Below are 26,911 nucleotides of genomic sequence, written 5' to 3'. Positions count from 1 at the left end.
TTCTCTGACACTCCCCTCGCCCCCCCATACCTCTTCCTTAACCTTAAGTAAAAGTTAAAAAAATGTCTGTCACTAGTTGCCACTTTCACAGTTTTTATCACATCTGCACACCATTCTATTGTTATTCACTGAATATTTTTTCTTTAAGTCAACCAAACTAACTCCTTTTTTATTAAGCCTTGTCCCAAGCAAATCCCACTAAATACTTAAATAGATAATAAATTTACCTATCAAATAAAAAATGTTTTAGCTGTCACCCACTAAAATAACTCTGTGGGCCTCCAGCAGTGCATGTGCCCCCTTGAAGGAGCGCTGAGCTGGGTGCAGGCAGAGTGGTCTCAAACCCACGCCAGGGCCCTTGAGCACTGCTGCTCCAGTCTGAGTGCCCGGGCACAAAGCTTTCTGATTTTGAACAGTCCCATAGCCCTCTGACAGACAGAAGATGCAGGGAACGCCTCTCTGCCCTCAGACGGGGAATCCCTTCCCCCCACTGAGCTGGAGGGAGGTCCCACTGATGCATTCAACAACTTGCTCCCCTTTCAAACCAGAAACTTCCACAGTGAAACCCGCTTTTCATGCCTGATGAATGGAGAGGCAGACCTCTTTTTGCTGTGCTTGGAAGGTCTAATTTGTTACTGAGACCTATTTTTACTACTTCTAGTTACTTACTTTCTGCCCCAACATTCCAGGAAGTCCTGGGAAACCCTGTGAAGAGAACAACAAACACAGTGACTGCCTCTGAAATAATGCTTGAAAGGGCTGAGGAAGGGTTTGGTCAGCTCTTCAAGATAAAGTCCTGTCAGTCAGCCAGCCAGCCGGTTAGCCAGTCGGTCAGTCAGCCAGTCAGTCAGCCAGCCAGCCAGCCAGCCAGTCAGTCAGTCAGACAGTCAGACAGTCAGACAGTCAGTCAGTCAGCCAGCCAGCCAGCCAGCCAGCCAGTCAGTCAGTCAGACAGTCAGACAGTCAGACAGTCAGTCAGTCAGCCAGCCAGCCAGTCAGTCAGTCAGCCAGCCAGCCATCCAGTCAGCCAGTCAGTCAGTCAGTCAGTCAGCCAGTCGGTCAGTCAGCCAGCCAGCCAGCCAGTCAGACAGTCAGCCAGTCAGTCAGTCAGTCAGTCAGCCAGTCGGTCAGTCAGCCAGTCGGTCAGTCAGCCAGTCAGTCAGTCAGCCAGTCGGCCAGTTGGTCAGTCAGCCAGTCAGTCAGTCAGCCAGCCAGCCAGCCAGTCAGACAGTCAGACAGTCAGTCAGCCAGCCAGCCAGCCAGCCAGTCAGCCAGTCAGTCAGCCAGCCAGTCAGCCAGTCAGTCAGTCAGCCAGTCAGACAGTCAATCAGTCAGCCAGCCAGCCAGCCAGTCAGACAGTCAGACAGTCAGTCAGTCAGCCAGCCAGTCAGTCAGCCAGCCAGCCAGTCAGTCAGTCAGTCAGTCAGCCAGTCGGTCAGTCAGCCAGTCGGTCAGTCAGCCAGTCAGTCAGTCAGCCAGTCGGCCAGTTGGTCAGTCAGCCAGTCAGTCAGTCAGCCAGCCAGCCAGCCAGTCAGACAGTCAGACAGTCAGTCAGTCAGCCAGCCAGCCAGCCAGTCAGCCAGTCAGTCAGCCAGCCAGTCAGCCAGTCAGTCAGTCAGCCAGTCAGACAGTCAATCAGTCAGCCAGCCAGCCAGCCAGTCAGACAGTCAGACAGTCAGCCAGCCAGTCAGCCAGTCAGTCAGTCAGACAGTCGGTCAGTCAGCCAGCCAGCCAGCCAGTCAGTCAGTCAGACAGTCAGACATTCAGACAGTTGGTCAGTCAGTCAGTCAGTCAGATAGCCAGTCAGTCAGACAGACAACCAGTCAGTCAGCCAGCCAGTCAGACAGCCAGCCAGCCAGCCAGCCAGCCATCAGCCAGTTGGTCAGTCAGCCAGTCAGCTAGCCAGTGAGTCGGACAGACAGACAGACAGTCAGCCAGTCGGTCAGTCAGTCAATGTCAGTCAGTTAGCCACTCAGTCAGTTGGTCAATCAGTCAGTCAGTCAGTCAGACAAACAGCCAGTCAGCCAGTCAGCCAGCCAGCTAGTCAGTCAGAGAGTCAGTTGGTTAGTCATTCTGACAGTCAGTCAGTCAGTCAGCCATTCATTCATTCATTCATTCAGCCAGTCAGCCTGCAAGGTGGGGGTGGGCAGGGGCTGCCACTTCTGTTGAAGTTTATCATTTTTATGCAATGCCCATTACCTTTTCTCCTTTGGGACCCAAGTCACCCCTTTCACCTCTGGATCCCTAGGAGGAAACCACAGGAGAGAGTCAATGAGTTAACTCCATTGGGGGGGAGGGGGAACTGGAGCATTTCAAACTGAAAGCTCCATAGGTCAGCACCCTCACTTCCCAGGCAAAGAAACAGGCTCAGAGGTTAGGAGACTGGCCCAGGGAAGGCATGCTTTGTGAGATAAACTTCTATTTTGACCTCAAAGACCTCTACACTAATAAAGGACAACCCACAGAAAATTCCGGGTCCCAGATTTTCTCTTATCCTCTAGGAAATTTGTCCCCAGGGTCTGGCTGGGTTTTCTGGATTTTGCTCCGTTTTTGACAGACAAGAAGGTTGTGTGGTAGAAGCTTGTTCTAAGAACACATCTGCCATTTTTGTGCAGCACCCCATGTCAGCTGTGTTCACGCTGCACCTGGCACAACTTTCAGCTCTCACTGCCCCGCCTGAGGGGCTTCCACCTCCTCCGGGAGCTCCTCCCTAACCCACTTGCCCTGGCTAGGAGGCCCCTCACTCCTGTCTCGCAGCCCCCTGACAAAGGACAGGGTAATATCTAGGAGTGGTGGCTGCAGTCGCTGACTAAAGAGACCCCTGGGCCCATCCTCTGCTCATCACTGACCCCAGACCCAACAGCCCAGACCAGGCTCTGGGGAGCCATCAGAGACAAGCACCAACCTTTTCCCCTCTGGATCCAGGGTAGCCCTAAAAGAAAGCACAAGGTGAATTGACAATCAGCCCTGTAGGACCTTTGGGTTTGGTGCAAGAGTGGAAGCCATCCCTGTATGTGGTGGTGAGATGTGTCTCCACATTGGGCTGCACGTTTTTTGGGGGGCGTGGGGGAGTTGCAGCAGTAAATACAAAGATGTCCCTGAGGGTTGTGTTTAAACCAGGGCTAAAAAGAACACTGCTTTTCTTAGTCTCCCAAAGGTCTGAACAAAGGTTTCCATCTGCTTTGTTGTCCAGGGGCTTGACCCTTGCTGCCCAAGATAATGGCAGGAATGGCATCCCTCTGCCCCTGTGTCCCAGGACACGATGTCCCCCAAAGGGCTGGTAAAGATAAGCACACTCTGGCAAGGGGCTCTCCAATATCTGTGACAATCCCCAGCCCAGGACGGCAGCCACACAGTCCCCACTTTATAGACATCAGCTGCTCCAGAACCTTAGTAAGAAGACCTGGAAAAATCTATCTGGACCAACACACTGACCTTGGAGCCCATTGGTCCTCTTGACCCTGGCAAGCCCATCATCCCCAGGTCACCTTTTTCACCCTGTGGGAATCAGAAGAAGGGGGAAAAAAGACATACAGTGACATTTCCTAGAGAAACTGAACCAGGAAAGGCGTGGGCAAGATCCGGATAGAACTGGGGACACTGGGGCTGGCCTGTGAATCTGAGGACCCCAAATCCTCCCTTGCTGGCTCCCAGGGGCCCAAGACTACAGACTCCACACTTCATTCTGGTATTTGACATGAAACATAGAATGAAATTGTCCAAGGTAGAGCAGATCTTCAAACTAAATGCTCACTAACATGTTGTAAATTGACTGATGTTTGATCTTCTCCCAGAGAAGGCTGGGAAAGGGAGGGGGAGAGAGCATGCAGGCACTGGGGCCTCAAAGGACAAGGTATCCGCACCCCCAAAAAACTACATCTGCTCTACTCTTTGCATAGTGAGGGCCTTTCTGATGTTTCCATATACTCTTACCCTACGTTTGCAGCCAAGCAGAGTGAACATCAGCCTCTGGGTGTATACTACGGAGGCAGGGGACTAGGATTCATAGGTGGGATCTGTTACCCCTCAGAATGGTTTACAGTTGGAACTTTCAGTGCCCTTTGTGCTAAAATACTTTAACCAGCGCTAAACGGTAGAAATATAAGGTGAACAACATGCTTAATATTAAACTTCTTTTAGAAGTCACATTAAAAGTAAAACTAAACAGATGGAATTAACTTTAACAACATATTTTATTTACTCTAATTAATTTAATCTAATTATCATTTTAAACATGCCATCAATGTAAAAATTACTCATGAGAGGTTTACAATCCATTCTTCATAATAAATATTTGAAATCTGTTGTGTATTTTACATTTAAATCACATCTCAATTCAGGTGCTAAATTTTCATCTAAAATACTTGATCTGTATTTAGATTTCAAAAAATTTATAGTTAAAAAAGCAGATTCACATACTCAATTTACTCCAAAATACTTATATATTTTCAACTAACTGAATTGAGTACAGGTTTTTAAATGCAAACTTAAATTCATTAAAATTAAATATTCAGTTCCTCAGTGGCACTAGGCATGTTTCAAGGGTTCAGTAGCCACATGTGGCTAGTGGCTGCCATATTGGACGGCTCAGCTCTATACAGTGGATTTTTAAAGAAATATCCTTGGGACTTTTCCTAAGAGGACTGGGAACAATTTTCTATTCTCAGAATAAATACAGCCAATAAGTGAGTCAGAGCAGACAGTGACATTCACCTGCTCACCCCTGACTTCTGCAGGTCAAAGTTCGGAGTCGTGGCCTCTGCACCCAATAGTCTATGACCAAAGTGTGTAAAAAGACATGGGTGTGGATGTATTAGCTTTTCCTAACCTGTCTGAGGACGGGGATTTCACCAGCATTTGGCAATCCCTCTGTGAATATAGGATTTCCGTTGTTCCAGCCCCCAACTCCCATGCCCTCACCCTCCACCCCCTGCATGACAGGCCAACAGCTTCCCAGGCACAAGCCCCTCTTGCGTCATCTCAGGGAACCAAAGAATTGCACACTAACTCTCAGGACAAAGGAGGACAGGGCCCCTGGGAAAGAGGTGGCAGCCCCTCGTTTCTCCTCTCACAGAAGCTGAGCTGTGGGACTGACCAAGTTCTTGCCGTCCAAGCAAAGGAGGAAGTGTTTAGGGACCTCGGGTCAGTCCTCAGGCTCTCTCCTTCCTTCCCATCTGGAGGAAGTGAGTTTCACCGACAATGTGCCAGGGGCCTGGGGAGCCGCCATCTTCTCCCCTCCAGTTCTGATGCCACTGGAGCCCTGAGAGCTGCCACACTTACCCTGGGGCCTTCAGGGCCGGGCCAGCCAACAGGCCCAGGCATGCCAGGAACACCTGGGGGGCCGGGTCTGCCCTTCAAAGACAGAGAACAAAAGTCAGGACAACTGGGTTTGTTTCCCTCCCTCTAAAAACACACATTTGTCTCTGTGGCCTAGAGGGGAGTATGGGGCCTCCAAGCATGGCCCCAGGACCCTCATCCCCACCCTCCAAAGACTGATGGCCTAGAAAGTTGGGCCACTCGGGTATGAGTTAAAGCCCTTGGTGTCACATTATGTCGACACACAAGACTTTTCTATTCAAGAAATGGAAGGTGGTAGGGAAGGGATTCTAAACTTCTTTGTTCTTCGATCGTTATCATCTCTACCCATCCACCCAAATGTCCCCTGCATTCCCATAGGTTCTCCCCAAGGAGGCAGTGTAGGAGGGGAGAGGATTATGTTTGGAGAACAGCAGCAGATGCTGGGGGTACTCCCTCAAGGTCTTTCCCCGCTGCTCAGCATGCCCATTTCCCAGGGGCTACCTTCCTTGCTGTACCAACACTTTCCTTCTTACAACCTGCAAGTGTGGGTTTGCCGGGGGCAATTGGAGCTGCCCAGCAATTGATGTACCTCCCCTTCCTGCAGCCAACAGCCCAGCCCCCTTACATCAAGGTAAGGCAGGACAAATTCTCTGGTGCCATTCACACTCCAGAGCTCCCCTAGGGATCAGACTGAAGTTGGATGTCATCTGATACCACCCCACGCTGGGTTTCTTTCCCTGCCCCATCTGGGTCTCCCCTCCCCTCAGGCTCCTCTGGAAAGAGCTCCCTTAATCATTAATTCACTTACACATGGCATGGACCATCTCTATCTCTGTGTCTAGGGAATCCAACATAAGCCAAGGAGCTATGGAAGAGTAAGCCCTGCAAGAGAGCATGGGCGCAGCGACTTGGGGTCTATGTTGACCTCTGCACCCACTGGCTAATTTCAGTTAGCCAAGCTGGAGATGTGGAAGGCTCAGCCCCTACCCAGACATCACAGGCACTGGCATGTATACTAGTTCCTGCTCCTGACTTCCTCATCCATGGCAGACATCACTAATCAATCACGGCCCTTGTTAGTCCTGAGCATGGAGACGATGGCAGAATCCTCCCAGCCCAGCACTTCAGTCGACCGCTGGGCCTTGACTGGAGTGGTCAGCTGTGCCTTAAAGGGTTGGAACTTTGCCTTACAAAGGTCTGTTTGAGGCTCTTATTGATAGTGAAAGTATTTGAATAAAACACTTAACGGGGAAAATAGTAATTTATATTTAGAACCAGAGGCATCTTTCTTGGCCAAAGTTTTGAACCTTCTTCTATATCACCAAGACCTACAATTTCAGTGCCAGCATCCATTGACTACAGCAAGCGGCAGGGGGTTGACTCCTTCCTGACACTAATGAGAACCTTAATAACATGTGTTTGGTTTACTGAGTCCCTGTGACCTGAAGTAACTGCCATTTATTTCAGCTGGGCCGTAAAGCAAAGCCATTTGTTTCTGTCTGACACTTTACTCCACTTTAATCAAATTGACAGTGAGAGTCATTTGGTGCCACTGGCTGAGGCCTTGGAGGGTTTCTCTGATGGATGGCAGGATGAGGTGGCGTGAGGCTGGGGGAAATCTGGCCAGGCTTGGCAGCCTCTGGCAGAAGTCCGAATGCCAGTCACTACTGTCCTCATCGGATGGCAGTGCTGTCATCAGCCATCTGGGTATCAGGGCCGTGGAGGTGGGCAGCTGGTCCCCACCCCTAGGAGTGCGCACACTCATGCACACCGAGCACAGCTGCCCGCGTAATGCTGACAGAACAGCATGGACCATACCTTCCTTCCCGGTCGGCCAAGCTCCCCCTGTGGATGGAGAAGACAGGTAAGCAGAGGCTGCTTTGGAGGAAAAGTTCTGGAATCAAGGGCTTAGCAGGGCTGATGAGCGGGCATGCCCATGCGGCTTGGTCACCTGGCGGTTCACAGCACCCCCGCCACGTCAGGGGGCACCCCCAGATGCACCGGCGGGGTCCCACACCTTCAGCAGCCCAGTCACCCCGGAGCCCATCCTCACGCACTAAGGCAGGATTAGCACGTGCTTTGAAATCTGAACTTGCAAACCCTCAGTGGCGCCCCCAGAAAACAGGCTGGAACTACCAAGAAGAGGTGGGGTGAAGACACAGGTGGTTCGTACCTTTTCTCCCTTTGGTCCTGTCTTGCCGGGAAGCCCAGGCGGGCCCTACACGATCAAGATAAGAAGTGAAGAAAGCATGCATGAGCCCAAGGCAGGCCGGTGGGAGGAAGCCAAGGCCGGGAGGCGCTCCTTGGGCCCTAGCTCCTCAGCAGCCTCCTTCTCTCTGCAGATTCAGGGCTCCAGACACGGCAGGAAGGACACTCCACACTCTCCAGCCTAGGCCCCTCCTCCCTAGGCCCCCTCTTCTTGCTTTCTCTAGGCTGTTTCCAGCAGCACCATTGTAATGAATGGTCACACACCTACTCTCTGTGATTTTCATTTTCTCCCTGGAATTCTTGGGTTGCCTGAAACATCCTGAGTGCTTGGTGAGAGCAGCTAAAGAGACGTGAAGATATGCTATTTGCTGACAACGAGATGCTGCACCAGCTCTCACGTCTTTTCGGCTGCTCTTACCAAGTTTCCCTGGGGCCCAGACAAGACGGAAGTTAGGCTTTGCTCGCAGGAGCAGCTGACACAGAAATTCCCATGGTGGATCTATGGGTACCAGGTACAGCAAAAGTCTTCTGTTTTAAGATGTGAAGAGTGCGTTTTTGTCCCACGGCCCGGCCACGGGAGTGGGGCTGAGTCCAGCTCAGGGACTCCGGGGCCCGTCGCACTAAAGCTTGACACCCCCTATGGCAGGACGCAGCTGCCTTCAGCGTACGCGCCTATGAAATGCTCAGTTGGCCAACTGTCTTCCAAGCTCCCCAGGACAGCAGAGAGGAATCCACCAAAACCCCCAGGCCACCACTTCATCCCCAAGATCTGCAGGTGAGCACGCCTCACGCAAAGCCTGTCTGAAACAGGATTTCTATGAGGCTTGTCCAGATGACCAACAATCCCTCAGCCAGGGGTTCCTAAGCCTCTCTGCACATTAGAAACCCCTGGGGATCTTTTAAAATTCCCGAGGGACACAGGAATCCCAGGGGATTCTAATGTGCAGAAAAGTTTGGGAACCACTATCTTTGGTTTACTCTCCTGTTTTAGGGACGGGAGGAGGGAGAGTTTCAGTTCCATTCTTTTTTCTTTTCCAAGCCTCACTTTTTTGCATTTTCTTGAAATGGACGAGAACTATGTATCAGGCCGTTGTGCTCTCCCTAGCTCAGCACTTCCCAAACTTTGATATGGACTGATTTCCTCTGGAGGGTCTTGTTAAAATGCAGATTCTGGTTGAAGGATGTGGGATGGAGGAGGGGAGGGTGAGATTCTGCGTTTCCAGCAAGTTCCCAGGTGACGCCAGTGTTGCTGGTCCTCACACTGTGTCCCCAGAGTTGGCAGCACAGCCTCGGAGTGACACACGTGGGATTGCACGAGGTTGGAGGCATGCATATGGGGCTGGACACCGAAGTCTGGGGGCAGCAGGAACCCCCTTCCCATGGGTTCGCTGTGGGTTCTGAAACCGAGCGGGGCCTGTGGTGGTCCCAGGCACGGAAACCTTTTTTTGTCCCCTGTTTCTTTTTTTTTAACATCTTCTTTGGAGTATAATTGCTTTACAATGGTGTGTTAGTTTCTGCTCTATAACAAAGTGAATCAGTTATACATATACATATATCCCCATATCTCTTCCCTCTTGCGTCTCCCTCCCTCCCACCCTCCCTATCCCACCCCTCTAGGTGGTCACAAAGCACCAAGCGATCTCCCCGTGCTATGCGGCTGCTTCCCACTAGCTATCTATTTTACGTTTGGTAGTGTATATATGTCCATGCCACTCTCTCGCTTTGTCACAGCTTACCCTTCTCCCCTCCCTGTGTCCTTAAGTCCATTCTCTACGTCTGCGTCTTTATTCCTGTCCTGCCCCTAGGTTCTTCAGAACCTTTTTTTTTTTTTTTTTAGATTCCATATATATGTGTTAGCATACAGTATTTGTTTTTCTATTTCTGACTTACTTCACTCTGTATGACAGACTCTAGGTCCTTCCACCTCACCACAAATAACTCAATTTCGTTTCTTTTTATGGCTGAGTAATGTTCCATTGTATATATGTGCCACATCTTTATCCATTTATCTGTCGATGGACACTTAGGTTGCTTCCATGTCCTGGCTATTTAGAGCTGCAGTGAACATTGTGGTACATGACTCTTCTCAAATTATGGTTGTCTCAGGGTATATGCGCAGCAGTGGGATTGCTAGGTCGTATGGTAGTTCTGTTTTTAGTTTTTTAAGGAACATCCATACTGTTCTCCATAGTGACCGTATCAATATACATTCCCACCGACAGTGCAAGAGGGTTCCCTTTTCTCCACACCCTCTCCAGCATTTATTGTTTGTAGATTTTTTGATGATGACCAATCTGACTGATGTGAGGTGATACCTCATTGTAGTTTTGATTTTCGTTTCTCTAATGATTAGTGCTGTTGCGCATCCTTTCATGTGTTTGTTGGCAATCTGTATATCTTCTTTGCAGAAATGTCTGTTTAGGTTTTCTGTCCATTTTTGGAATGGGTTGTGTGTTTCTTTGATATTGAGCTGTATGAACTGCTTGTAAATTTTGGAGACTAATCCTTTGTCAGTTGCTTCATATGCAAATATTTTCTCCCATTCTGAGGGTTGTTTTTTCATCTTGTTTATGGTTTCCTTTGCTGTGCAAAAGCTTTGAAGTTTCATTAGGTCCCATTTGCTTATTTTTGGTTTTATTTCCATTTCTCTAGGAAGGGGGTCAAAAAGGATCTTGCTGTGATTTATGTCATAGTGTGTTCTGCCTATGTTTTCCTCTAAGAGCTTTATAGTGTCTGGCCTTACTGTCCCCTGTTTCTTGTAGGCAAGACTCCAGCCTCTATGACCTTCCCTGAGTTCCAAAGGGTGGATTCGAACAAAGGACGAGCAGCCAGGAGACCACCTGAGGCAAGATTAAAGGGACCAGAGAAGCTCATCAAGGTGAGGAGATGAGGTTAAAGGAGGGTAGGCCCTGCTCACACCCTAATCTTGTCAGAGACCCCACCCTTGAACCACTGTTATAAAACTCTTCATCCAGTCGTCTGGGGTTGGGACACACAGTTCTGAGGGCATTAGCCCGCTGTGGCCCCCTTTGCCTGGCAAGGTAATAAAGCTGTCCTCTTCTACTTCACCCAAAACTCTGTCTCTGAGATTTGATTCGGCACCAGTGCAGGGAGGCTGAGCTTTCAGCATCGTTTCTCATGTGCTATCACTTGCTGTCAGCATGGACTTCAAGGCTGGGAAGATAGAAATCCCCCCAGAGCTGACCCTCGGGTGCCCACCATGCCTTTATGCAGACCCCCCAGCCCCTCTGTGGCAGCTCTGGTCCACCTGTTTTCCTCATTGCATTCAACAAATATTGATGGGGAAGCTCTACACCCCGGGCACTGGTGTGGGCTGGGCACACAGCATGAGCAAGGTAGACAATGTCCCTGCTCGCAAGACCAGGGGTCAGTTTACTGGTTCTGTAAGAAGCCAGATAGGAGGTATCTTAGGCTGTGGCTCTGATATAGCAATTCTGTCACAACTACTCAACTCTACCCGTTAGTGCAAAAGCAGCCAGAGACGATAATATTTAACTACAAAAAAAAGCCAGATTGGACCCCTGGCCATAGTTTGCCAACCCCAGCCATAGAGCTGACATTTTATGAAAGGGAGACCAAAGGAACAAAAACTAAGAAAACCGTAACAACGTGAGAAAACTCTGCCGAGAAAGAAAATAGGTCATTGGGTGGAGAGTGACGGGGAGGGTACTGCAGGCGGAGTGGCTGAGCAGACGTGTCTGAGGAGGTGGCGGGCACACTGAGTGCTGAGGGACAAAGGAGCTGGCCATGGTGAAAATCAGAAGGCAGAGCGTGCCAAACAGCCAGAGCCACAAGCCTCAGGGCCCTAAGGCTGGAGCAAGCTTCGGGTGCTTGAGCACTCAACAGGTGCACTGTGGCTACATTGAGTGGGCAGTGGTGGTCATTTGAGCTGATGCAGGAGATAACGGGTCCCCGCGTGTGGGGCTTTGCTCCCAGGGTGAGGAGTTTGTCTGGTCTTCTTCCCATGATGGAAAGCCACAGGAGGGGTTCCCCAGGAAGGGTGACATAATTCCTCTTTCCCGTCCCCATGGCAGGCCCAGACCCCAGGCTGAGGGATGTTCCTCCTTGATGGACCCCCTCTCCCAGGCCGGCCAGAGGGGCCAGGAGTCCGTGAGACAGGGTCTCTGGAGGGTACTCTTTGTCTGCCTAGAAAATCCTTTCTCTAGCATTTTGCCTGCTTCTCACTCTTACTTGAGCTTTGGTGGGGTGAGGTCAGCTACGTGGTGCCAGTATCTGGGGGCCAAACTGAGCTCAGCGTAACAAGTTCCCTGTTACCTCCATTTTTCTGGCCTGAATGCAGGTACCTCTGGGTCCACTGGTGGGGTCACATTGTCATCAAATGTTTGTCTGGTGATAACTATAATAATAACCACACCCATTATCACCACTTTGGGGGGTGCCCAAGCGACCAAGCAGCTCACTTTGTCACCCCCCAAATCCAGTACTGGAAGGGAAGTTATTATCCCCATTGTGTGGAGGAGGTCGTCAAGGCTGGGAGGCAGAATCCCCCAGAGATAAACCAGTGTTCTGTCCATGTGGTTCCTCCAGGGCAGGAAGACAACCCCATGTCACCTGAAAAGGGGCAGCTCTGCCCAGAGGGCATCCCTGCTCTTAACAGAGGGCAGCAGGGTAGGGCCTGGGGGATGCACCGACCTGGGGCCCCGGAGGCCCGGGGGAGCTGAGCGACCCTTGCACGCATGGGGGCCGTGTGGTCTCCAGTTCCAGGACGAGATTCTTCATGTCTGGGGAGAGAAGCTTCAAGGCAAAGCGACACAGGTTACAGGTCAGACTTGGGGGACAGAAGAATGGTTACCTCTTGGACACAGACCTGTTCTATAGCCCAGCCCCTGAGGCTGGCGTTTCCCTGACACCCAGTGGGCATCTCAAGAAGGTGACCTCTGGGTCCCCAGTTTCCATTCTCTCATCTGCTCTGAGACGAACCTGGTTTGAATGGATTACAGAGAGATAATGACCTCTCGGATGGAGTTAGGAAGCTCACTCAGGGGCCTTTATCCAATGTCCAGGACAGCACCATCCAAGAGAAATATAATGTGAGCCACCAATGCGAGACATCCTATATAGTTCAAAATTTCCTGGTAGCCACATAAAAAAGGTAAAAGGAAGCAAGTGAAATCAATTTTAATAAGTATTTTATCTTACCCAATATATCCCAAGTATTATTATTTCAATGTATATTCAATGTAAAAAAATTACTGAGATATTTTACATTCTTATAAAATGCATCCAATGTGTATTTTACACTCAGCACATCTCAACTGGAGCTGGTCACATAGGGCCAGTGGTTACTGTACTGGAGGGTACAGGTCTAAGAGGTTCTGGAGCATCTCAAATCCCTGAAATGCCCTGGCCAGCTATCTTCTAGGTCAGCTTCTCCGACCCTGCTCTTTCCTCACCTTTTCCTCTCTCCCCACTTCCGTTCCCTCTCACAGGACTGTTTCCTGTGTCACCTCATGGATATGGTGTAAGTTCAGTTCGGGCTGTGGAAGGGAATTTCACAAGCACTTGGGCAGAAGAAAGACAGAAGGGAAAATTCCATGTCCGAGCCGATAGGAGCCCAGAAAGTTATAAATTCACCTCAGTGTTTTTGAGAGGATGGGACACCTTGCCAAGTCCAATTCCCTGCTGAGAAGCATTTCCCTTCATCACTTGTTTAAGGTGGTGGGAGAACAGACACGTACCAGAAACAGCTAAATGTCCAATCTGGGCTCCGCGTGCCACGTGAGGGCAGAGAGCTAGATCCCTCCGGACAGACTCCCACTGAGCAGTGGGGGAGAAGGTGAGCTGTGTGGTGGCCCTGGGACCTGCATGTCTGCTCTCTCATGAGCCCAAAGCTACTCACCGGACTTCGGCCCCCTCTGAAGAACGGTGGTGGGAACAGAGGGGGTGGCGGGGGGGTCAGCAGGCAGCATGCTCTGTGGCCGCCACGCTTCTTCTGATCCAGGCCGGGAAGGGCTGTTCAGAGAAAACAATGCTCATTAGCGTGGGGTCAGTGCTAGGGCCTCTGGGTGTCCACCGCGCCCGGGAAGACTACATCTCATTTTCGAGTCTCATTTCCAGGCTGTTGGGTGTAAGCACACCTCCTGCCTATACCTGATCTAGCCCTCCCCTGCCTTCACTGGATAAATGAACAGATGGTGTGGCCACTGTGACCATCACGAGGTCCAGGGCTGCTTCTCCAGACACTGACTGGTCACTCTGTAGATGGGACAAGGAATGCCAAGTTCAAACTTACTCATAAGGTACCCCCAACAGTTGGGGAGAAGGCAGTGTCTGTTAATACCCTTGATGCTGTGCCCAGAAGGAACTGTTCTGAGGGGGGAGGCAGCAGGGCTGGGGGCAGCGCTGATCAGACCCAGAGCCAGGATTTCAAACGTAGATTTGACTCCAGACTCTACACAGACATTCGAGGTCACCCATGCTCACTGGAGAGCTAAGGTTTAATGTCTCCAGACACAGGTGTGAGGAGATGAAGAGAGGACCCTGGATACTTACAGCTTCCTTGTCACATGCCCGTGTTCAGTGTTAGTACATGTTCAGTGTTGAAGTGTACCTGGCAGGAAGGACACAGATCCTAAGTGTACAGCCCACTGGATTCCTGCAAAGGGGACACACCCTAGAAGCCAGCACTTGGGTGGAGACACAGAACTCCCTGGCCTCTAGAAGCCCTTTCAGCTCCTGTCCAGTCTCTGCACTGCTCCCTGTACACCACCCTGGCTGCTAGCCCTGGGGAGTCCTTGTGCCTGTATTTGAACTTTATATGAACGGGAATTCTTGTGTCCTTCTTTTGCTCTACATAGTGTCTGTGAGGGGCTTCCTGGTCATTGCTTGTCGTTTTTATGCTGCTGAATAGGGTTCCCATTCAGGCTCATGCATTGGCTGGTGGGAGTGGAAATTGCTTCAACCTCTTTGGAAAACTCTCGGCATTGTCTACTAAAGCTGAACATAGGCACATACGATAGCTCGGCAACTCACTCCTAGGCGTTTACCGATGGAAAAGTGAGTATGTGTTCACCCAACACACGTACTAGAACATTCATAGCAGTGAGATCCATGATCGCCCAAAGCTGTAATTTTCCAGCTCCCAGTTTTGGTCTTGTGATGGTACCTCCATCTCCACCCTTTCTCCAAACCTCGGATCTCACAGAACATGGGCGGGTTTCCCCCCACCCCCTGCATTCCTCTTGCCCTGAACCCAGTTTTCAGTGTTGTCTCCCAGGGGACAGTGCTAGCCTTCTCTTTCCACCCTGGGATCCAAGACTTGCCTCACACACCAGGCAACCAGTAGGTGCTCCCCAGAAGGCACCCAGTGTGGGGCGGCTTGTGTCAGCTCCAGCGCCCCGGGAATCACTGCCCTGAGCACACCTACACCCTCACACCCAGCAGAGGAGCATCCACTGGCAGGGCCAGTGGTCCTCAGCGCCCTCAGACACAATGTCCCCATTGGCAAGGAACATTTTTAAAGACACCTTTGTTATCCTAAAATGAAATTCATACATAATACAACATACCTATACAATTAAAAAATCAATATAGTGCTCTGAATATAATATAAAAGAGAACTCTCAGAAAAGTGATTTATGATATAAACAGGCATATTTTGACTATAAGTGGTCAGGCACTAGCACATCAGGAAACATGATGATGTAGTTAGATGCTTGCACCTATATGCGAAACCGCAGTGAATGCACAAGGTGCAGTAGAGGCAACACAGATGCTTCAAGTGACGTGCCCGCTGTGCAATGTGATTTTCTCAAATGATGAAAAACACTGGGTAAAATCCCAACCAAACAAAGCACAGTCATTACTCAGCAGTTGTAGTCTCAGAAAACTCAGTTTCATACTACAACCGTTCAACAAATTTGATGTCAAAGAGAATCAGTTTCTAGGATGAGATAATTATACAGGGTATGTATCATCCATGTGACATTTCAGAGTCATGTGGGACATGGAATCACTCTTCATGTATGATTCTGTCCCACTCTTTGCGGGAAACCTCTCACCTCAGCCACTGTGACAACTGAAAATGAAAATTTCCAACGTGGCCCCACGAAATACTCTCTGACATAAATTGTAGCAATGTTTTCTTAGGTCAGTCTCCCAAGGCAATAGAAATAAAAGCAAAAATAAATAAATGGGACTTAATCAAACTAATAAGCTTTTGCACAGCGAAGGAAACCATAAACAAAACAAAAAGACAACCTACAGAATGGGAGAAAATATTTGCAAATGATGCGACCAACTAGGGATTAATTTCCAAAATACACAAACAATTCATACAGCTCAACAACAAAAAAACAAACAACCCAATCAAAAAATGGGCAGAAGACCTAAATAGACATTTCTCCAAAGAAGATATACAGATTGCCAATAGGCACATGAGAAGATGCTCAACATCACCACTTATTAGAGAAATGCAAATCAAAACTACAATGAGGCACCATTTCACACCAGTCAGAATGACCATCATCAAAAAGTCTACAAATAACAAATGCTGGAGAGGGTGTGGAGAAAAGGGAACCCTCCTACACTGTTGGTGGGAATGTAAATGGGTACAGCCACTATGGAGAACAGTATGGAGTTTCCTTAAAAAGCTAAAAATAGAGCTACCATGTGATCTAGCAATCCCACTCCTGGGTATATACCTAGATAAAACTCTAATTCAAAAAGATGCATGCACCCCTACGTTCATCGCAGCACTATTTACAATTGCCAAGACATGGAAGCAACGTAAATGTCCACTGATGGATGGATAAAGAAGATGTGGTACATGTATACAATGGAATACTACTCGGCCATAAAAGAGAATGAAATAATGCCATCTGCAGCAACATGGATGGACATAGAGATTATCATACTAAGTGACGTAAGTCAGAGTAAGACAAATATATCACTTGTATGTGGAATCTAAAAAAATGATACAAGTGAACTTATTTACAAAACAGAAACAGACTCTCAGACACAGAAAACAAATTTATGGTTACCAAAGGGGAAAGATGGGGGAGGGATAAATTAGGAGTCTGGGATTAGCAGATACAAACTACTATATATAAAGTGGATAAACAACAAGGTCCTTCTGTATAGCACAGAAACTATATTCAATATCCTGTAATAAACCATAATAGAAAAGAATCTGATATATATATGTATATATCATATATATATGAATATATATTCATATTCATATATATATATATGAATCACTTTGCTGTATACCAAAAACTAACACAACTTTGTAATTCAATAAAATACTTCAATAAAAATAAAAAAATAACAAACAAACAAACAAAATGGCCCCATTAGAAACTGTTGGCTTATCCCATGTTTGGAGACTGGCTTGGTCATGAACAGTCCACAGAATCTGGTTCCCACACAAAAGCAGCATCTGCCCCAGGCCAGGTAAGTTAACAAGGAACTGAGGGAATTCAGAGAAGCAAGGAAGAGGTGATGACCAGCTGGGAGGGACATGGGAGCCTTTCTGGAGGAGGTGGCATTCCTGCTAGCTCTGGAAGATTGGGGAAGATTCAGACAGGAAGTCTTCTAGACCCAGGAACTGTCTAGGGCAGTCAGGGGCACTAGAGCTAGGCCTTGAAGGACTGGATGGGGCAGGGGTGATGGAGGAGGAAGGCTCCCCAGAGGGAGGGAGGAAAAGCAGGTAGAGACAACGTTCTATTCAGGCCACTTTGACTGCCAGAAGCAGAAGTTCATTCACACCGGCTCAGGTGGGAGAAAAGGGAGGTTCATCATAAAGCTGCCAAATGTTAGGAAGAGCAGGAACTGAAACTCCTGGCACTCCTCTTCTCCTCCCCCCTCCTCTCTCTTCCCCTCTCCTTCCCCTCCCTCCCCTCTCTCCTCTCCCCCTCCCACCTCCTCTCTCTCCCTCTCTCCCCCTCCCCCTCCTCTTCTCCCCCTCTCCTCTCTTATGCTTCCTTCTGTGCATCTGTTCACCCTGTCTTTTTTTAATTTCCTCTTTGATTTCTTCAGTGATCCATTGGTTGTTCAGCAGCATATTGTTTAGCCTCCACATGTTTGTGTTTTTTACAGTTTTTTTCTTGTAGTAGATTTCTAATCTCACAGTGTTGTGGTCAGAAAAATGCTTGATATGATTTCAATTTTCTTAAATCTACCAAGGCTTCCTTTGTGGCCCAGCATGTGATCAATCCTGGAGAATGTTTCATGTGCACTTGAGAGGAATGTGTATTCTGTGGCTTTTGGGTAGAGGGATCAATAAATATCAGTCAGGTCCAGCTGGTCTAATGTGTCATTTAAGGCCTGTGTTTCCTTATTGATCTTCTGTCTGGATGATCTGTCCATTGATGAAAGTGGGGTGTTAAAGTCTCCCACTATTATTGTGTTACTATTGGTTTCTCATTTTATGTCTGTTAGTATTTGCCTTATATATTGGGGTGCTCCTATATTGGGTGCATATATACTTACAATTGTTATATCTTCTTCTTGGATTGATCCCTTGATCATTATGCAGTGTCCTTCTTTGTCTCTTGTAACAGTCTTTATTTTAAAGTCTATTTTATCTGATATGAGTATTGCTATTCCAGCTTTCTTTTGATTTCCATTTGCATGGAATACCTTTTTCCATCCCCTCACTTTCAGTCTGTATGTGTCCCTAGATCTGAAGTGGGTCTCTTGTAGACAGCATATATACAGGTCTTGTTTTTGTATCCATTCAGCCAGTCTATCTATGTCTTTTGGTTGGAGCATATAATCCATTTACATTTAAGGTAATTATCGATATGTATGTTCCTAGTGCCATTTTCTTAATTGTTTTGGATTTGTTTTTGCAGGTCCTTTTCCTTCCCTTCCTCTTTTGTTCTCTTCTCTTGTGACTTGACAACTAACTTTAATGTTGTGTTTGGATTCCTTTTTGTGTGCGTATCTATTGTAGATTTTTGGTTTGCAGTTACCATGAGGTTTTGATATAGCAGTCTGTATATAAACAAGATTGTTTTAAGTTGCTGGTCTTTTAATTTCAAATGCATTTCCAGTATCCTGCACTTGTACTCTCCCTTCTCACAATTGCTGATTTTGATAGCATATTTTTGCACAGATGATTTCCTTCTTTTACTTTATGTTTGCCTTTACTGGTGAGCTTTTCCATTTGTAATTTTCTTGTTTCTAGTCATGGCATTTTCTTTTCCGCTTAGAGAAGTTCATTTAGCATTTGGTGCAAAGCTGATCTTGTGGTGGTGAATTCTCTTAGCTTTTGCTTGTCTGTAAAGCTTTTGATTTCTCCGTCGAATCTGAATGAGAGCCTTGCTGAATAGAGAATTCTTGGTTGTAGGTCCTAGCCTTTCATCACTTTAAATATATTGTGCCCCTCCCTTCTGACCTGCAGAGCTTCTGCTGAGAAATCAGCTGATAACCTTATGGGAGTTCCCTTGTATGTTATCTGCTGCTTTTCCCTTATTGCTTTTAATATTCTTTCTTGGTCTTTAATTTTTGTCAGTTTGACTACTATGTGTCTTGGCATTTTCCTCCTTGGGTTTATCCTGCCTGGGACTCTCTGTGCTTCCTGGACTTGGGTGACTGTTTCCTGTCCCATGTTAGGGAAGTTTTCAGCTATTACTCTTCAAATATTTTCTCAGGTCTTTTCTCTCTCTCTTCTCCTTCTGGGACCCCTATAATGCAAATGTTGGTGCATTTAATGTTGTCCCAGAGGTCTCTTAGACTGTCTTCATTTCTTTTCATTCTTTCTTCCTTTATTCTGTTCTATGGCAGTGATTTCCACCATTCTGTCTTGCAGCTCACTTATCCGTTCTTCTGCCTCAGTTACTCTGCTATTGATTCCTCTTAGTGTCTTTTTCATTTCAGTTATTGTATTGTTCATCTCTGTTTGTTTGTTCTTTAGTTCTTCTAGGTCTTTGTTAAACATTGCTTGCATCTTCTCAGTCTGTGCCTCCATTCTTTTTCTGAGATCTTGGATCATCTTCACTATCGTTACTCTGAATTCTTTTTCTGGCAGATTGCCTGTCTCCATTTACTTATTTGTTCTTCTGGGGCTTTAGCTTCTTCCTTCATCTGGGACATAGTCCTCTGCTGTTTCATTCTGTCTGACTTTTTGTGATTATGGTTTCTGCTCTGCAGGCTCACGGATTGTAGTTCTTCTTGCTTCTGCTGTCTGCCCGCTGGTGGACAAGGCTATCCAAGAGGCTTGTGCAGGCTTCCTGATGCGAGGGGCTGGCTCCTGCCCACTGGTGGGTGGAGCTGGGTCTTGTTCCTCTGGTGGGCAGGGCTGTGCTCAGGAAGACTTTAAGCAGCCTGTCTGCTGATGGGTGGGGCTGTGTTCTCACCCTGTTGGTTGTCTGGCCTGAGGCGTCCCAGCACTGGGGCCTATAGGCTGTTGGGTGGGGCTAGGTCTTGGGGAGGAAGTGGCAGCCTCCAGGAGGGTTCACACCAATGAGTACATGCCAGAGCTGCTCCTTCCAGTGTCTTTGTCCCCACAGTGAGCCACAGCTGCCCCCCGCCTCCACAGGAGACCCTCCAATACTAGCAGGTAGGTCTGTCCCAGTTTCTTATGAGGTCACTGCTTTTTCCCCTGGGTCCTGGTGGACACGTGACCTTGTGTGCCCTCCAAGAGTGGAGTTTCCATTTCCCCCAGTCCTGTGGAACTCCTGCAATCAAACCCTGATGGCCTTCAGAGCCAGATTCTCTGGGGGCTCCTCCTCCCATTGCCAGACCCCCAGGCTGGGAAGCCGGACGTGGGGCTCAGAACTTTCACTGCTGTGGGAGAACCACTGTGGTATAATTGTTTTCCAGTTTGTGGGTCGCCCACACAGTGGGTATGGGATTTGATTTTATTGTGCTTGCACCCCTCCTACCATCTTGTTTTGGCTTCTTCTTTGTCTTTGGATGTAGGGTACTTTTTTGGTAGGTTCCAGCGGTTTTTTTGTCAATGGTTGTTCAGTTGTGATTTCAGTGTTTTTTTAAGAAGGGGTGAGCTCACGTCCTTCTACTCTGCCATCTTGCTGGCCGTAACTAAGAAGTCCTCAGGCAGATGGCTTCTGTCAGGGCTGTACCTGGAATTCCATGACATCAGCAGGAATCGTCTCTCCCGACCTCTCGGCTCTGCTTACTGGTGTCATCCTCACTCAGGTGGCTCTGCCTTTATTTTATGAGAGCAAGATGGGCACTACCTGCCACAGGCTGACCCACCCTGTCTTTTTTTGCATCTTTACTCCCCCATCACTGCATGATGGCTGACCCGGTCTCACCTCAAATCGTTTACCTCCAGCATCTGTTTTGCCTGGAACATCCCTTTGTGGCTCTTGTTTCAAATATCCATGACGGGGATTCTGATGGCCCTACACATTTTTTTCCAGTCAAGTGACAGGTCCCTGGGGTGGCTGTGCAGACCCACCCAGGACCAGGCCCAATCTTCAGCATCATCTCAGTGTGTTGCCAGCTCCACTGAGGCTATGGGAGAAGGTTCTCTGGAAGGGAGCAAGGGAAGGCAGACCCTGTAAATAAGTTAAATAGAGCACAGAAGCAAGAAGTTTTAAGGTGTAGGTCTAATGGGAGGGGAGGTTCTGGAAAGAAGAGCTGGAAAGTTAGTTTGGGGCTAGATCACGCAGTTTTGGATCCCCCACCAAAGGGTTTGGGTTTTATTCAAAGTGTAGTAGGGGGGCTTCCCTGGTGGCACAGTGGTTAAGAATCCGCCTGCCGATGCAGGGGACACGGGTTCAAGCCCTGGTCCGGGAAGATCCCACATGCTGTGGAGCAGCTAAGCCCGTGAGCCACAACTACTGAGCCTGTGCTCTAGAGCCTGTGCTCCACAACAAGAGAAGCCACCACAATGAGAAGCCCATGCACCACAACGAAGAGTAGCCCCTGCTCGCTGCAACCAAAGAAAGCCCACGCACAGCAACGAAGACCTAACGCAACCAAAAATAAATAAATAGATAAGAGAGTTAACATAAATTTTTTAAAAAATGTAGTAGGGAGCCACAGAAGGTGCTGAGTGAAGGAGTAATAGGATCAACACGGTGCTGGGAAAGACGGTGTAGAGGCAAGGTGGGCAAGGAGAGCTCAGAGAACGGCAGGCAGCAAGCAGGCTGCAGGCCGGGTGTGGAGATATGCTATCAGGGCCTGCAGTGGTATGGAAGCAGTGAGGGCCGGAAGGAAGGGGCCACACAAACATCCTGGGGAGAAAGAGACTGGGGGTCAGTGCACGGCAGGGGTGAAAGAGGAGGAAGGATCAGGGTGATTCTGATGTTGCAGGGCACCTGGGGCAACAGTGGTCCGAGTTTAAGATAGAATAGTCAGAGAAGGCACTGGTTTGGAGGAAAGCTTCCAGCTTTAGTGTGAGACATTTGTTCATCTGTGCGTGTGCTTTGCCAGGCACTGGACTAGGCCTTGTGGGGGCAGAGCGGTGCCTAAATGTGCCCCTGTCTGTAGGCAGCTGCCGCGCCCTCTGCTCAGGGCCCACTCTGCCCTCCCACACCCAGCCCCATCCTGGAGACTCTTACTCTACAGCAAGAACTGTCAGGTTCACCCTCCACCAAGAAGCTTTCCGTGATTCCCAGGCCAAGACGGAGGGATCCTGCTATGCTTTCTCCAGGTTTACCCCATGTTAGCTCTTATCCATGGGGTGTTTCCTTGTGCTCTCTGTGAGGATGGGCATCAGTTTTGATCCATAGGGTCTAGCACAGCACCTGGCATACACTGGATATTCCGAAAATGTTTGCTGAATTAATTTTTAAAATTTACTACATGCCAGGCACCATTTAAATGCTTCACACATATAAATTCACCTAATCCTCAGAGAAACCCTGAGAGTTAAGTACTATTATTACCATGATCATCATCCCCATTTTACAGATCCGGTAGCTGAGGCAAAGAGGTGAAGCAACTTGCCCAAGGTCATACAACTAGTAAGCGAGAGAGCCAGGATTTGAACTCTGGTTCCAGAGTCCTTCCTGTTGATCTGGACACTATGACTGCATGTGTGTGGAAATAAAGATTGGGAGCTAAGAAGAAGGCCAGGGGTGTTCCTGGAACAACCACCTGCGATAGAAAGTGCCTCATTGCCATGAGGGAGGACGCACACTAGGGGACCCATCGGCATCTCAGTAAGAGGCCGTGAGAAAGGATTTATTCTAGGAGTTGGGCTTTTGCTTCGTGATGCTGGCGGGAGCTTATGGGGAAGCCAAGTCTGGCCTTGCTCTGGACTGGCTGCTGTCAGGACATGAGGGTTAGTCTATGACTTCATCTTTTTTTTTTTAAATAAATTTATTTATTTATTTGTTTGTTTGGCTGTGTTGGGTCTTCGTTGCTGCACAGGGGCTTTCTCTAGTTGCGGCAAGCAGGGGCTACTCTTTGTTGCAGTACGCGGGCTTCTCATTGCTCTGGCTTCTCTTGTTGCAGAGCACAGGCTCTGGGTGCGCGGGTTTCAGTAGTTGCAGCACTCGGGCTCAGTAGTTGTGGCTCGCGGGCTTAGTTGCTCTGCGGCATGTGGGATCTTCCCGGACCAGGGCTTGAACCCGTGTCCCCTGCATTGGCAGGCAGATTCTTAACCACTGGACCACCAGGGAAGTCCTGTGGCTACATCTTAATTTTCATCCAGAAGAAGAGGAGACAGGAGCTGTGGGCATAAAGCAGCAGCACGGTTACCCACGTGAGCAACGACAGAGGGCCCGCTGGCTGCGGGATAGTGTTGTTGTGTCCGTGTCTGGCATGGTGACAGAGTAGCCTTGTTTTTATCTTGATCCATCACGGTCACAGAGTGGCCCCGTTGGCTGTCGTTCTGTGAGGTTGTTTGTGTCCAAGAAGAGGAGCCGCAGCCGAGCCGGAGGGCAGGCAGCCAGGTCGCTGTGTTGTTACAAGACTTGACGTCAGCAGCAATGGCACTCCTCTCCCCGTTTCTCTCCTAGAGTGTAAGCCGCTGCGGCTGGCCTGGGGCAGGCGGGCAGCTCTCCAGAGCCCTTCCCCGGCCCCAGCTGCAGCCTCTCCTCCGCCTCGGTTGGGCCTCAGCAAGGGCTGAGCTGTGGTTCTATGCATGGCCTCTCCCAGCCAGGGGCACCTGGGGGGCGGCAGGTTCGCGAGCTGAAGGCGCACTGCTCATCGCTCCTGTTTCCAGACCATATAGGGCCCCAGTGCTTCCTGCAGTCTGCACCCTCTGCAGCCTCCACTGATGAAAGACCCTGGCCCCTTAGAGCCGTCCCTCCTTCACTCCCTCCTGGAGGCTGGAGCTCCCTTAGGGAAGACACACTACCAGCTGCTCCTGCCAAGCCTACTGCACTGTCCACCCCTCCCCCTCCCTCTGTCCCCTCCCCCTCCCCCCACTTCATCTTCAGCAGGTGAGGACCATCTATTTCTGCCTGCCCCCCAGCTCCCTGGAGAGGTTTGTTTTTAGCGCCGTCTAGTTTATTTCCAGCTCATTCCAGCTCAGAGTATTTCCATCAGGTGGACGTGTTTGGGAACAGCTTCCCCTCGCCTCTTCCTCCCAATCACTAAAACAGGCCTTCACATGTCTATTTTGGTGTCATCTGAGTGGCCTCCAGGTCTCTCCGGACTAGGCTGCCTCCGTGGAATCGTGTTTGAGCTCGGGTCCAGCCTGGAAAGCCCCAGAGGCTCTGTTGTAATGGAAACAATCCTGTGTGTGTGTGTGTACACGGCGCCTGCAGAAACCTGGGTGCCCCAAGTGGCTCAGCCCCAGGCAGCTGCCTTGGAAATGCCAACCCCCGTGGAGTTTCGGGACTGCCCCCCCTGACTTACAGACACCAAAGCCATTTTGTGCGTGGCCACTGCAGGGCCACATCACAGGTAGAAACAATGCTGAGTGTAATGCAGGCTTTCGGCAAACATTTGGGGTTTTTTTCTTTTTGCTGTTGTTGATGCTGTTTTTGCCCTTTGGACAAACTACGCACTTGAGTCTGGTGCATATCCTTGGAAAGTGATTCACTCCGACCTACTCTTGGAAACATAGGGACTTGGATCAAAATGTGAGTCCAGGTGCAAGTGACCATGGGACCCGGCGCGACTCCCTTCTTCAACCTGAGGATCCCCACCTGCACCACAAGGAATTTGGCCCAAACCACCTCCAAAGTCCTTTTTTTACACATATGACCCCAGGATCACCACTGTGTCCAGCTGGGTCTCTCACTCACCAGACCAGCCCATCAGTAGGGCACTAGAGACAGCCTTTTCTGTTTCTGCCCCCCTTTTTTGCATCAAGCAGCAACCCCTCAAATCAAGCAAATGTGTCATTAGAAGGCAGCAAAGGAAAGACGTGACACACACATCCTGCCTTTGCAGGTTGGGAAAATTACAGGTGCAGCCATGCACTAACTGCTCCACAGCTGCTAGGGCTCATTACTTCCGCCCCCTCCGCTCTGGGCCTCCCCTGCCTGTTGGAACTTGTGCTCGCAAGAGCCCAAGGAGAGGAGAGGTGAGGGCACACGCTCGTGGCATCACTAAGGGTTCTGACCGTGAGTCAGATGGCTCAGCTACAACCAAGTTCTCACCCTGACCAGCGGCAGTTTGCCTGGTTTTCCCCCATTCACAGATTCCAGAGAAGGCTGCACCTTACAACTTTCTTCACACCAACCCCACTCATACCACATACACCTTGAGAAAAATATTCTGATCCTAGAGCTTGAAGGTATTTGAACGTCTCTGAAAAACCATGTTAGGAGTTTGCTGTCTTGCGATTTGACTGAGCAGGCCTGGGAGGCAGGTGAGAACACAACCTACAGAGAAGACATTTGCCCCTGGGATGACAGTGACCTGCATGACCCAGCCTGGAGCTGCCAGCCAGCCTGGAGAGAGATGGAGAGTGTCTTGGCCACCCAGTGCCAGGGTGGCCCCGGACCACAGAATACCATGCTACTTCAAAGCCAAGGGAGCAGCAGCTGCCAGCCTGCCACTCAAGGTCACAAGAGAGGCACACACACACACACACACACACACACACGCGTGCCAAGATCCCCATCAGCTCCAATGTCAAGCCCCTTTACATTGCAATTCCAACACCAGCGGAGGAGTTTAAAATTTAAAGGCTGCTGAAACCTCCAGAACAAGTTTGCTTTCCAAGAGCCTTTTTTCCAAAACAACAAACACACACACACTCACACAACTCACCCAAGCAGCAAGCTGAGTAACAGAGCAGTCCTGAAATGGTGAGCAGATGAGCGAGGCTGAGGGATGGCCCCGTCATCGCGGGCAAGGCCCCGGCGGACTGGCCGGGGGACACCCGCTGGAGGCTGGCTGAGATTTGTCACGCCCCCAGCGCTCCCAGCGCCTGGCCTGCTGGGCATTTGGGGTGGGAGTCGGACAATCCCTGCTCTGGTGTCGCTTCTGCCCCGGATGCCAGGGGTCCGGAGGCCAGTCCTGAGCTCCCGGGAGCAGGAACGGGAGGCAGAGCTCTGGCCTCTCAGGAGGATGCACTGGGGGTGGCTTGGGAGAGGAAGAGTTCCCCAGGGAGAGCCCAGGGGAGGAGGTGGGGCTGGAGCCCAGGATACTGATGCCCCTGCAGCAGAGGGGAAACGGAAGGTAACCCGTGAAACAGGCTGCTTTGCACTCTGGCAAGCCTCACAGGGCCATCCTCACTGTCACCCCAGCCGCCGTGGGTGTGGGGTGGGGGGGAGTCTGCCTGCCTCCGCTCCAGGGAAGGTCACCACATCTATGCCAGTGCTGGCAACAAAGCTAAACTTAATTAAAAAAAATATATATATATATATTTCCAAAGGGCCCATGAGGCAAACTTTTTTAGATGAAGCTTCCCTGTAAAATGATTAAGTGACATATACCAAATACACGTGGAAATCTGACACTTTATAGGCACCCAAGGCACAAGCATGCGCACAAACATACAGAATATTCTAGATCATAAAAGCAGTAAGCACTGCTGTTTTAACCAGCTTAGTAAGGACCATGAGCTATAGCAGGAGTTGGCAAACTTTTTCTGGAAATGGCCGGATAGTGTTTTAGGCTCTACGGGCCTCATGGCCTCTGCTGCAACGCAACTCTGCCATGGTGCGTGAAAGCAGCATAGACAACACAGGAAGGAATGCGTGTGGTTGTGTTGCAATGAAACTTTATTTACAAAAATAGGAGGCAAGCTGGATTTGGCTCCCAGGCTGTAGTTTGCCGACCACTGAGCTACAACCTTCAAAAGAAAGGATACTTCTTGTATTCATTCACTCATCTGCTGTTTCATTCATTCAGAAATACACAGTGAGTGAGTGCCAAATGCCTACAAGACACAATGACTAGACACAGTCTCTGCCCTCGGAACGTCTCAGTCAGTGTTGTGGAAAGAGTACAAGCCCTAGAGTCAGGCAAACTTGGGCTGCAGCCCTGCTTTTGCCACTTACTGGCTATCTGAACTTGAGGAACTTACTCACTCTCT

General features: G+C 49.3%; 1 protein-coding gene across 2 annotated transcripts in view; it reads right to left on the bottom strand.

The window, feature by feature from the left end:
• COLQ (collagen like tail subunit of asymmetric acetylcholinesterase) overlaps positions 1-26,911 on the bottom strand; it is a 66,123-nt gene that overhangs the window by 19,374 nt on the left and 19,838 nt on the right. For both annotated transcript variants that reach the window (XM_082655707.1, XM_082655708.1), the window contains exons 2-10: positions 13,388-13,500; positions 12,181-12,282; positions 7,472-7,516; positions 7,117-7,143; positions 5,281-5,352; positions 3,436-3,498; positions 2,906-2,932; positions 2,200-2,244; positions 670-705 (exon numbers count right to left, since the gene is read on the bottom strand). In XM_082655707.1, the coding sequence (XP_082511833.1) occupies positions 670-705; positions 2,200-2,244; positions 2,906-2,932; positions 3,436-3,498; positions 5,281-5,352; positions 7,117-7,143; positions 7,472-7,516; positions 12,181-12,282; positions 13,388-13,500 (530 nt within the window). The remainder of the gene's footprint in view (positions 1-669; positions 706-2,199; positions 2,245-2,905; positions 2,933-3,435; positions 3,499-5,280; positions 5,353-7,116; positions 7,144-7,471; positions 7,517-12,180; positions 12,283-13,387; positions 13,501-26,911) is intronic.

Source organism: Grampus griseus (assembly GCF_964374135.1).
Source record: "Grampus griseus genome assembly, chromosome: 5".
NCBI lineage: Eukaryota > Metazoa > Chordata > Mammalia > Artiodactyla > Delphinidae > Grampus > Grampus griseus.
This window is presented reverse-complemented; position numbering and strand designations above follow the sequence as displayed.